The 13,003-nt window shown below is 40.6% G+C and overlaps 2 protein-coding genes across 2 annotated transcripts; one reads left to right on the top strand and one right to left on the bottom strand.

The window, feature by feature from the left end:
• Positions 1-403: 403 nt before the first annotated feature.
• Positions 404-3,891, bottom strand: LOC120774946. The gene is made up of 3 exons (XM_040104826.1): positions 2,320-3,891; positions 2,171-2,236; positions 404-2,104 (listed from the first exon to the last, which is right to left on the bottom strand). The coding sequence occupies exons 1-3, from the start codon at positions 3,815-3,817 to the stop codon at positions 1,056-1,058; spliced, it is 2,613 nt and encodes an 870-aa protein (XP_039960760.1). The 5' UTR covers positions 3,818-3,891; the 3' UTR covers positions 404-1,055.
• Positions 3,892-4,132: 241 nt separating this feature from the next.
• LOC120775113 (DNA repair endonuclease XPF) lies at positions 4,133-8,197 on the top strand. The gene is made up of 9 exons (XM_040105130.1): positions 4,133-4,535; positions 4,607-4,768; positions 4,836-5,432; positions 5,491-5,645; positions 5,704-6,314; positions 6,366-6,689; positions 7,016-7,255; positions 7,312-7,827; positions 7,896-8,197. Exons 1-9 carry the CDS (start codon positions 4,240-4,242, stop codon positions 8,100-8,102), a joined length of 3,108 nt encoding a protein of 1,035 aa, XP_039961064.1. The 5' UTR covers positions 4,133-4,239; the 3' UTR covers positions 8,103-8,197.
• Positions 8,198-13,003: the final 4,806 nt, after the last annotated feature.

Here is a 13,003-nt window from a genome sequence, read left to right as displayed (position 1 = left end):
AATAATATAAAAAACAAAATAAAGTAAAAAATAAATAAGATAAAATAAAATAATGAAATAAACTAAACGAAAATTAAAAAATAATATTGCAATAAATACATTTTAAGAGATTTCTTTGTTTAATAGTTCAGCGCAATATAATTTTCTTTCCAACATTAGGGTAAGTTTGCACCGCATAACTTGCAAACAAACATGCATAATCCGATTATTTTAGTGATAGTATTTACATAGAGACATATACATATATATGTATATACATATATGGAAAACAAAAAGTATATATGTAACCAAAATCCGCTACTGCAAAATGAAAGCGATTTCAAACCTAAAACAAAGTGAAATAACGATTTATAATTTAAATACATGTAATTGATAATCGTACAAAAACAAAACAAAATATTTGTATTTACTTCAAGAACATTGTTTTATTGGATTTATTTTTAGTTTTTTTTATATACATATCTAAATAAAACATACGATACTCACTAACCGATTGATAATACGATTTTGTCAAGCCGATATAAACCAGAATTTTAAATCATCCAAGCCAAACAATTCTGCTGTATTCTTCCAAAATGCCTAGGGAGTTTTTTCTGCCACTAAAACAACTAAAACATTTTGCTAAGCGTGCAGCTTCATGTAACAACAACTGTTTGTTTACATATACGCTTTATGGCCGATTCTCATACAAATTTTACTTTGATTTGACTGGGGAGTTCGATTAGTGCCTTTGTACGAATTCGTTCACAACACGAACACAAATTAACATGTGCGACAATTCTTATATTTGCAAGTCACCTATTGGTTAAATCACCGGCTAATTTTCTCAACAGCACCACCAGATATTTCTTTTAGTGTTTCAAAGTGTATCTTAAGACCCAATTGTCAAGTAAACCGAGGAAAGTGGTATGTGGATGGCCACTAATGACTAGGCTAAACTTAAAAGTAAATAATCAAATTTTTAACGTTGCGATATTGTCAGCGTAAAAACTATTTATCTTATAAGTAGAGGCTTGTTAAGCTATGAATTGTACGATTTGTAACGCAACTTAGCATTACCGTCGCATGGCACCACCGCCGAAAGTGTTCTGTCGTGGATCCCTCGGAGGTGAGCCATTATGATGAATCGACATCACATTTGCGATAACGGGAATAGTATATGCCATATCTGCTGTACGTTCTAGTCGTTGACGTATCGGCACCGTCGTCTGCGGTGGCAACGGTGCTAGTGGACGATGATAAGGTGGCTGAACAACTGCATGTGGTCGTACAACTGTGTGTGGCCATGATTGCGGTTGAGTTTCATGCCTCGCCAACATCCTTGGTGCTGGCGGTGGTAGCGACTCCGCTAACGAGTTCATTCTTTTTTGACGTGGATCATGCATATTATATTTGTTTGAATGCTGAGTACTTTGTCCGAATTCAGATGGTAATTGTGAGTACTTATAGATATCTATCAAACGATGATGCAGACGATACAATTCTGTTGAGTCGGCCGCTAGCGCCGGTTCACGTATCAAATCGGCAAAATCACTTAAAGCCATTAGTTGATTTTCATTGAACGTGCTTATTTGCCGCATTAGGGGCAGATCACCGTATTTACTACTACCTGCGGCAGACATAGCTGTTGTTTGTGTACCGATATTATTGCCTTGCGGTATAGTTTGTACGGCTTTATCATGTCCGCTGACGTCGTCGGTTTGCGTGGACTCAGATCTGAGAAATGACGCGTGGGGGTCAATCAATTGCTTTTCAGTCTGTTGTATTGCTTCTCGTTTAATTTCTGGTGGAAATGTAAATATTTTCTTTTTCTTGTCCAAAGCATGTATATCAAAACCTAATATTTTTGCTACTTCACTTGCTTTTGGTGGCAGTGCTTCTATGCCCCACTCCTGTAGATTAAAGTGATTAGCGTAGGAGTTGAACTTATAGAGAACATTGTTAACGTTGTGCAATGGTGAACGATTATCGTATATTTGCTGTCTGATATAGGAACTACTATTGGGTAGTTTACGCACAGTTGTCGTATAGATAAAAGACGGGTCTTTACGATTTTTGCTTGCCTTGTTAAATTCCTCTATAGCTAATATTGCTCGTTGTTTTGCTGCAATAGAATATTATGATAATACATATATATTCAAATTATGTCATATTGTGGCCTTTCACTTACAATTTTCCATTTTATCTTTTGGTAAAATAGACTCTTCTGCTTCTGATTCTTCCGAATCACTTTCCACTGGAAAAAAAGAAAAAGCAAGAAATTAAAAGTGGGATTATTATATAGATTTAGAAAAATATTGGATGAGAATTTCTGTTTACTTTTAATGCGCTTGAAACCTAACGGTGCCGTACTGTCCATAATTAGACCATTTCTATTGACGTTGCTACGTCGTTGAAAATGCTCAGTCTCTCGTACTGGTAAGCAGTCATCTGATTCTTCCGCAGCAGGTAGGTTTGTTACAAACTCGGATTTAACACGTATCATACGTCTAGCGGCTGCAGCGCTAGTTTCCGGCTCAACTGAATCTAAATTAAATGTGTCAGGTCTCATATGGTTAGAGAAAAGTGTTCCTCCGGGCAGCGTACTCTCTTCACCAGCAGTGAATTCGCTTTTAACGCGTATGCACGCTGCTTGTGGCATACTAGGGCTATGGGATGTGTGCTTGCTACGCTTGTTTACGTTGACATCAAGCGCCTTTTCGTCTTCATTTGCTTCACTGTGCGTACGTTTGTGTGATTTCTTTTTCTTCTTTTTATTTTTTTTATGGGCCTTATGTGAGCTCTGCTCTTTAGCTTCCAATAGTTCTAGCTCCTTAAGACGTTCGGAATATTTTATTTCAAGACCATGATTGACTACGTCGTCTATACGTTCGGCAACATGGTCAACTAATAAATCGTCAAAAAAGTTTTCTGGTATCGGTGCGGATGTTGTGGTTTCTGAAACAGCTGTTGTACCAACAGGTTCACTTTTTACATTAAGAAGTTCTGGAGGAGCAATATTTTGTTCGGCGGTATGTTTGGTGGACTCTAAAGTCTCCGTTGTTGTTGCTTCTGGAATAGTTGTAGTATCAACAGGTTCGTTTTTTACATTAACTAACATTTCTGTGGATTCTTTTTCAAGTGTATTTGGTTCGCTGCACTCTAAAGCCGCTGCTGTGATATTATCAGCATCTTTAATTAAGTCATCGAAGAAATTATCGGGCAATGCTCCATCTGCTTCAGGCACACCATTTGGACTGTTGGGTGCAGTTGAATCATCCATATTTGTTTCAGTTGGTACTTCTCCTTCTCTGTTATATGTTGCATTTTCTGGCGCAGCATCTGGGTTTGGTTGTGTTTTTTGCCGTGAAATTTCTTCTGTTGCCAGTGAAGGTGCATCTATCGGCTCAGGTTTGATTCGTATTATTCGTTCCTCCACTGGTGTTTGAATTTTTTCACTACTTGTTATGTCTTTATCTGTTTTAGGTGGTTCAACTGACACTTCATTACTGTCTTCAACCCTTTCTTTCTTTATTTGCATTGTATGTTGTGTGTTTTGATCTTGAGTACTTGATAAAGATTTCGGGTTTTCAGAAATGTGAGTTGGAACTGCAACCAATTCATTATTGTTACAAACATCTTCTTGCTGAGATATCATTTCTGTGTCCTTTTCTTTGGGTTCTTCTTTGATTTCAGGTGGCAGAAGTATTGGTCTGTGTGGCACATCCAAGGCGGGTGGAGTTGATGAATTGGATTCTGTAGTGGTGGTATCCAATTCTTGCATTATTTTTTCAATTTGATCAAGGCACACTTTGCTTTCTTTCCTATCGTTTTCCATATTTATTATTGCAAAATGCACGCTGTATGCAACCACAAATTCTTAAAACAAACTAATAAATTTTGCAGTGTTGTAAAGAGTTGCAGACTAATTGCACAAAAAAGGGTGTTACAGAGTTTTAATAATATGTTTTAGTGTGTTAAATTTTCACAAAAAAGTAAAAGTGAATTTATTTTAAAACAAAAACAGATGAGTTCCTAGAATAAGAAATATAGATGTAGTAATAAATACAAAATAGAGTAGCAAAGCTAAATTATAAATTACTTCAATTTGTGATCACCCTGCAAAGCAATATGCGAAAAATATGTCAGCTGTCTCGGTATTGTATATAAACATTTTATGTTTAGAGTAAACCGGCAAAAATATACCGCCAAATGGTGAAATACTGAAATTATAAGCAGATTTTTTATTTTGATATCGAAATGGAGAGTGAAGAAGATAATCAGCCATCAACATCGAAAGCAAGCTTACAGAAAAGAAATGAGCAATTGAACACCGAACAATGTTCAGAAGAAGAATCCACAGAGGAGCCTTTACCAGCAGAGGCTGAAACCTCCTCAAATGTGGAGGAGTCTGGATTTCAAGACGACGATGAAACCTTAGCAAATGTTATGACCGCTGAGGAATATTTACAGCGTAAAGATGTCATTATGCTGGAATATGAGAAACAGATGTTTCTTGATATAGTTGGTTCGGATGGGCTTACTGTATGCGCCAAGTGGGTGATAATAAATTTCATATATTTAATTATAAATAAGTATCTAAATTGACATTTCACTAATATCGCAGAGGTTTAAACTACACGCGCGTTGTCACAAACATACTAAAGGTTTACAGTGATCCAGGCAATCTTGTGATTGTAATCAACTTTTCTGATTGGGAGGAGAAATATTATAAAGCCAAATTGGAGCACAAATATGTACATGAGGTAGCAACAACTGCAACTGAGCGGTAAGCAGCATGTCATATAAGTTCAGAAATTGCCATATTAATTAACCTGCTTGTAATTTACCTGTAGAGAACGTGTTTATTTGGAAGGTGGAATACAATTCATAAGTACACGTATTTTAGTTGTGGATATATTAAAAAATCGTATACCCATCGAATTGATAACCGGCATAGTAGTGTTGCGCGCACATACGATTGTCGAATCGTGTCAGGAAGCCTTTGCCTTGCGTCTCTTTCGCATGCGTAACAAAACTGGATTCATTAAAGCATTTTCTAGTAGCGCTGAGGCATTCACCATCGGTTACGGGCACATAGAGCGCACTATGCGCAATCTCTTCGTAAAACAACTCTACATTTGGCCACGTTTTCATGCAGTCGTGCAGCAATCGTTGAAACCATACGAGGCGCAAACTATTGAGCTGCACGTGCCAATGACGCAGAAGATGTCACAGATACAAACGCATTTGCTTGATATAATGAATTATTTAGTGCGCGAAATAAAGCGTATTAATCGTCTAGTCGATTTAGAGGAAATCACTGTGGAGAATTGCGTTACAAAGAAGTTCCACAAAATATTGCAAGCGCAGCTGGACTGCATTTGGCATCAACTGAATTCCCAGACGAAACTGATAGTGGCAGATTTGAAGATTTTGCGTAATCTAATGATGTGAGTGAGACAAAATGGAAATTAATTTAATTTTTATACACAAATATCGATTTTATAGTTCCACAATCTACCATGATGCAGTTGCGGCTTATGCGCTCACCAAACGCTATCGCACGACAGAGTACGCGCTCAGCAACTCCGGTTGGACATTGCTGGACTCGGCAGAGCAGATATTCAACTTGTCCAAAGAGCGTGTCTACAACGCGCAGGGCGGTAGGCAGTTTGAATTTTTAAGCCTTTGCGTTCCATTTTAACTTTTTTTACTTTACAGAATTCGAACCCGAACCTTGTCCGAAATGGCAACATTTAGCCGAAATACTCAAAGTAGAAATACCTGCAGATATGAAACGCTCGCATCCGGACTGTTTGGACCCACCGAAAGTGCTAATACTTTGCCAAGATACACGCACTTGCTTCCAGTTGCGTCAATTTCTCACACAAGGCGGTGAGCGTTTTTTGTTATATGCCGCCATGCAGCACGAGATACCAATCGGCAAGTTGGCGGAGAGTTATGACAAAGTTAAGAATGTGAAGGAAATTGAAAGAGCGCTAACACAACTGCAACAGTCTGCAGCGAATGCACGAGTCACGCAAAAGCTCAGTGGCACGCAGAAGAAATCGCAAGCTGGTACCAATGAAAGTGATGTTGTCGACGAGGACACCAGTGCACCCATGGATGAGCTAACACAATTGCTAACTAGCTCGGATGGGGATGATCCACTCTCAACCACGTTCTTTCAGGAGAGTTACCTATTGACTATGACACAACTGAGCGATATCGATGACACATCATCGACATTCGCCGAATTTGAGGATGCCGCAAATGCTAGTGGCGCTGCGGCGATTAATATGAATGCTTCCATATTTGAGCCCTTCCCAGAGGTTTGTCCTTCAGTTTCAAATCACAAGCAATTTAATACTATAATTTTACAGTTAGCAGATTTGGACATTACTGCAGCTGTAGCGGCACGTAATCAACCTTTCATCTGCATACAGACTTTTAAAACGGAGCATGAAGGTCCGATGGCGCTGGATCGCATTCTCGAGGAGATACAGCCACAGTATGTGATCATGTACCACTGCAATGTGGCTGCTATAAGACAATTGGAGATACATGAGGCGCGTCAACGGCGCGCTATCAACGAACGCATGCGCGTATTTTTCCTCATACATGCGCGTACCGTGGAAGAGCAATCGTATTTGACGAGCTTGCGTCGTGAGAAGCAGGCATTCGAATTGATTATAGAAACGAAGCGAGTAAGCCTAATAGTTAAATAATAATAATAATCTTGTGGTAAGCTCAAAATGTTTTGTTGATCTATGAGGATCTGGTGATCCACTGTTGTTGTAGTTTGCCGAGTCGACAATCCTTGACTGATAAAAATACGGCTCCGGTCTGGTCACGTAGGCCCGACTGTTGTTTTTATCCGGCCATGACTGTCAACTCTGCAGAATTCTGCCGCTACAACAACAACAACTCCGACTTGTCTCGAGAAGCTAGAGTGAACCTGATATATCGAATATGTATATGTCTTGCAATGACTTGCTACTACTAACTGTATTTTTTTTTTGTTGACTTTAAGGTTATGGTCGTACCTGAGTATCAGGATGGCAAAACGGACGAAGCTTTCATACTCTATAAAACATATGCCGAAGACGAAGGCGGTGAGGCGGGAAATGCTGTTACTCGCAAAGCTGGCGGTCAAGTGGGTCTTGTACCGTTTACTGCGGCGCAAATTATTGTGGATATGCGTGAGTTTCGCTCTGATCTGCCATGTCTAATACACCGGCGTGGCATGGAAGTGTTACCTGTCACTATAACAGTAAATTTAACTTCAAAATATGAGTGCATGACGTTAATGGCATCGGTCCATTTCAGATTGGCGACTACATACTGACACCCGATATCTGCGTCGAGCGCAAATCGATTTCCGATCTTATAGGCTCGTTAAATTCCGGCCGCTTGTACAATCAGTGCATACAAATGCAGCGTTACTACGCCAAACCGATACTGCTTATTGAATTCGATCAGAATAAACCCTTCCACCTGCAGGGCAAATATATGCTTTCACAGAATACTACGTCCAAGCATTCGGATATTGTGCAGAAGCTGCAATTGCTTACCATACATTTCCCCAAATTGCGATTGATTTGGTCGCCCAGTCCTTATGCGACGGCGCAACTCTTTGAGGAGCTGAAGCTGGGCAAACCACAACCGGATCCGAAGCAAGCCGCCGCTGTGGGCTGCGATGAGTCTGGCACCAGCGGAGAGGAGCTGAAATACAATCCAAATATCTATGATTTTCTCCTACGTTTGCCAGGCGTCAACACGCGCAACGTGCACAAACTCATGCGTCAAGGTGGCTGTCTGAAGGCGCTGCTAAAGCGCACGCAGGTACTCCCACACGCCTACTAAGTAGTTATTCTTTATGCAGTTCACTGTAAATCTACTTCTAATTTTAGGCGGAAATCGGCGAAATGCTCGACTCGCAGGAGAATGGCCGCATGCTGTGGGACGCATTGCATGTGGCTCATTTGCCCGAGAAAGATGAGGTGTCGGGCGCTGTTGCTCTGGTCGCAGGCAAGTCCGTTGGCACACACTCGCGTTTTCGGCGCGGCGCTGCAGCAGCAGTGGCCGCACGTGGTGTGCAACGGCGTTTCAAAAATTAAGTACCCTATGTAGTTTAAGGTAAATTTCTTTTGTGTAAACTATACTTATATTTTAATGAAAATAAAAGAAAGAGCTTCTGCTGTGTTGCGAGAGATGGATGTTGTTGCTGTTGCAGAACACATGTCGCAAATAACTTTTGAGTAGTGTTATCGAGTATATAGTGCCGGGTAATAATCAGGTCTTTTCCACGTAAACTCGATTGTCACCAGAACAGATGAGGTGCGAATAATTCCTCTTGCTGCTTTTGTGCTGTTTTTATTGTAGCGAGTACCTGTTTACGGGAAGGGATTTTTTTCGAGAAGGATGTTAAGCGAGTGAGTTATTAAGGCATACAAAAGAGTGGTTAGTGTCATGCGGTGACTCTTTGCACGCAGGACATATATTTTTTAGAACGCGGCTCTTCTGAGAGTTTAAGCTGTTGCAGTATTCAGAACGAAGTTTCACAAGGATCTCTCTAGTTTCACGCGCCAATTCAAGGTCACGGTCTACGTTGAGTGGTATTTCGATTCCAAGTACGCCCTTTATTGGGAGGGCGTCGATGAAGGAGTTAATAGCTCCGCTGTAAATGGGTTTAGTACACGTCTGAACTTGATCGCGTCCGAAAAATAACCGGGAGAAACTGCTTGAAGAGGGGTGCACCACTATCGTCCTTAATCGGAAGCATGTCGGCCTCATTATGGTGGCTCTCAAGAGACATTCTGTGACAGCCATTACTTCAATTCACATAATACGATCCTCCAAGGTCCCAAGGAGTTTAACCAGGAAACAGGGCACTTACCCTCAACAGTTCCACCCCTCCACTTTCATACCGCTGCAGTCCTCGTGAGAGGACCATAAGGCGCCTTCTGTGGGTTCTGCAGCCGCAACAAACCACACCTGTTAACCACTCTCTCACTCCCAGGGTTACTTCTGCTACTAATTTCTTTCACTTTTGCTTTCTGATTACTTTAGCAGGTTAAAACCACCTACTTCTTCGCACTTTAATCTTTTCTTATGATTTCAAACCCTTGTTTAAAACGATGGTGTCCTCGTGATGGATATAGTTATTTTGAGCCATTATGTATTCCGCGGAAAGCTGTTGGATTGAGAATTCTTTTTGATCTGATTGTATATTTAGTATTTACGAATGCTAAGGAGGGATGGTTGTTGTCCTCACATGTCTTGGGTCGGATAAAAATTTGGCATGTTCCCGTTTGTAATCTTGACTCTCCGAGGACAGATCTTCTGCCAAAAAGAGGTGGATCTGTATAGATATAAATCAACTCCAGGGATCCATTACATCTTATGTCAAAAAGAAGGGGCCTCTGTAATCGGATGTTTGATTGAGAACTACAAATGTGTGAGTTGAATTCAGGAAGTTGGGGCTTAGAGCTATTAAAAGTAAAAAGATGTCATGTTATTTTTGTTCACAATCATTTGGCATTTCATCATGGAAAGACTTACGCCTGAACAACCTTACTAATTGTTCCTACTATTCGCAACACCATCACCCATCTTGAGACCCAGCATTAATTATTGGATAATATTCCAACGAATAAACCAAGTCCAGCACGCAGAAAGAAAGTATAACAGCCCTAGCTGAGTGTCCACATTTCTTCGAAAATCATGCCGGTCATCAATGACGACTGTTTTCGCGACAAGATAACCGATCATTTGATGCCTGATAATGAAGCTCGTGATCTCGGCGATATTTGGTTTCAACAAGACGGTGCCACTTCGCACACATTGCATCAATCAATGTATTTATTGAGAGAACACTACGGTGATCAAATATTTCAAAGTTTGGGGCCGGTGGATTGACCATCAAGTTTGCGTGATATCACATCGTTAAACTCTTTCCTGTGGGGATATGTACAGTCTAAAGTCTATGCGCACAATCCCGCTTCGATTCAGGCCTTGGAGCAAAACAACCATCCGTGTCATTCGCCAGTTCTTCTTCTTAATTGGCGTAGAAACCGCTTAAGCGATTATAGCCGAGTTAACAACAGCGCGCCAGTCGTTTCTTGTTTTCGCTACGTGGCGCCAATTGGATATTCCAAGCGAAGCCAGGTCCTTCTCCACTTGGTCCTTGAAACGGAGTGGAGGTCTTCCTCTTCCTCTGCTTACCCCGGCGGGTACTGCGTCGAATACTTTCAGAGCTGGAGTGTTTTCATCCATCCGGACAACATGACCTAGCCAGCGTAGCCGCTGTCTTTTACTTCGCTGAACTATGTCAATGTCGTCATATATCTCGTACAGCTCATCGTTCCATCGAATGCGGTATTCGCCGTGGCTAACGCGCAAAGGACCATAAATCTTTCGCAGAACTTTTCTCTCGAAAACTCGCAACGTCGACTTATCCGTTGTTGACATCGTCCAAGACTCTGCACCATACATTAGGACGGGAATTATGAGTGACTTATAGAGTTTGGTTTTTGTTTGTCGAGAGAGGTCTTTGCTTCTCAATTGCCTACTCAGTCCGAAGTAGCACCTGTTGGCAAGAGTTATCCTGCGTTGGATTTCTAGGCTGACATTGTTGGTGGTGTTTACGCTGGTTCCAAGATAGACGAAATTATCTACGACTTCAAAGTTATGACTGTCAACAGTGACGTGAGTGCCAAGTCGAGAGTGCGACGACTGTTTGTTTGATGACAGGAGATATTTCGTCTTGCCCTCTTCACTGCCAGACCCATTTGCTTCCTTGTCCAGCCTGGAGAAAGCAGAACTAACGGCGCGGGTGTTGAGGCCGCCAGTTACCAGTTGGAAATATTCGAACGAGTCATTGCATGTTGAACTCAACGGATGGACCATCTCGACGTTGCCGCGAGCAATATATGAAAGAGATAATCTTTGAAAAATAAATACCAAAGAATGTCATTTCGAATGATAGTAAACATTCCACATTAAATTTGAAGTTTTTGCGTTTTTTGTTTTGAGAAGGGAACCTCGAAATCGTGCACCCCTCATAATAAATGCTTCTTTCACCGAGCTCTTCTCATTTGTGGCCTATACATCGAATTTGTCGGACTTATGTGGAGGGTTCTACTAAAATTGAAATAAATGCCATTGAAATTGAATTTATGCCAACTTTGAAGCTGAGAACATTTGAATTCAACTCTTTAATTGTATTTCGACACAACTGAATCGATTGCGGCAGCCGCCAAAATGCCTTCAAAACTCTGTCACACCATTTAATGATGTTTGCAAAAACAATGTGTGTAAATAATTAGTGGATGTTCGAGTCTCAATCACTGCGGCAATATTGTTTCCTTGCTTTTTTGCATTTAAGATTAATTATCCACCAAGTTATCCACTGTTAAATTGATTAAAAATTCAGTTTTAAGACTTCTTAAACTTCACTTCTTCAATGCACCTGCACGCCGTGCAATATATTTGCAAAATATTTGTTTAAGTATCAGCTGAGTATCTGCAAAAAAACATCAGGGTTGCAATATTGCCGCAGTTATTTGCTTGCTCGAACATCCCCTTACTCAAAGTCATTTATGTATGTAATTGAAATGCTCATTATTGCATACGTGAAATATTTACGTTTATCTGATTGATTTATTTTATCAATTTGTCACGTGAATTAAATGGCACCTACACATTCCAAACGAGTTTTATGTGCAGCATACCAAGCCGCTGTTTGGTATGGATAGAACCCAGCAGTAAACTTGACTCTGTGGAGGCCAACTTGAAATCGTTGCATACCGGAGCAACATCGTACCGAAATCGATGGAAATTTGCATTATGACAGAAGTAGTTTACAGTTAACAGTTCTACTGAAGGAGTTCCTCATAAACTTCCGTAATATTTCTAAAAATGCTTTAGACTCGTTGTACTTTCTTGAGTAGCTGAAAGTTGTTGATAAACGCTTGATAAGTACGGAACTCCTCAAACAACTAATTCTAATTGCAATGAAAACAAACACCTTGAATGGAGTGTACACATGTGTATGCATTCCTCGAAACAAGAAGGGGGAATTAGATATCAGAAGTTCCTGGTATATGAACGATAAAAGTGTCAAAATAAATGAGCGACAATGCAAGTCTCTTTTGGAAAGAGAGCGGTGATCAGGCTAACGACTACTGTAAGCTCGTGCTCTTTATAAATTTTAAGAAGTATGGCTTTCGTGATCTTGAATACCTCCATCTACCGCGGTATTCGCCGTTGTCAATGCGTATAGAGTCATAAATCTGCCACAGAACCTTTCTCTCGAAAACCCGTAACAACGGCACATCAGATGCTGTCATGTCTCTGCACCATATAGTAGGACGCGGATGATGAGTGACTTGTAGAATTTTTTCCTGGTTCGTCGAGAGAACTTTTCTTCTGAATTGTCTGCTCAGCCCAACGTAGCAACCGTTGGCAAGATTTATTCTGTTTTGGATTTTAGCTGACATTAATACTGGTTGCAAGTTAGACGAAATTATCTCCAACTTCGAAGTTATGATTGTCAACATTGACTTGGGAGCCTAGTCGCGAGTGAGACGACTGTTTGTTTGTTGACAGGAGATATTTCGTCTTGCCGTCTTTCGCTACCAGACCTATTTGCTTCGCTTCTTTGTCCAAACTAGAAAAAGCAGAACTAACGACGCGGCTGTTATGGCCAATGATATCGATGTCATCGGCGTTCGTCAGCTGTTGTAAACTCTTGTAGAAGATTGTACCTTCTCTATTCAGATTTGCAGCTCGAATGATTTTCTTCAGTATTCCAGATTGAAGAAGGCGAACGAAACGGAGTCACTTTGTTCTTCGCGATATTATTCTTTGATATTGCTCAACCCATATGGCCATATAAGTTTTGTGGGGGTACCAAATTCAAACATGGCGGCATAAAAGCAGCTGCTTTCGTCCTGTCAAAAGCAGCTATAAAATCGACGAAGGGTTGGGTCTTTTCCAACATTTGGCGCAAGGTGAA

Source organism: Bactrocera tryoni, chromosome 4 (genome assembly GCF_016617805.1).
Source record: "Bactrocera tryoni isolate S06 chromosome 4, CSIRO_BtryS06_freeze2, whole genome shotgun sequence".
NCBI classification, from domain to species: domain Eukaryota; kingdom Metazoa; phylum Arthropoda; class Insecta; order Diptera; family Tephritidae; genus Bactrocera; species Bactrocera tryoni.
This window is presented reverse-complemented; position numbering and strand designations above follow the sequence as displayed.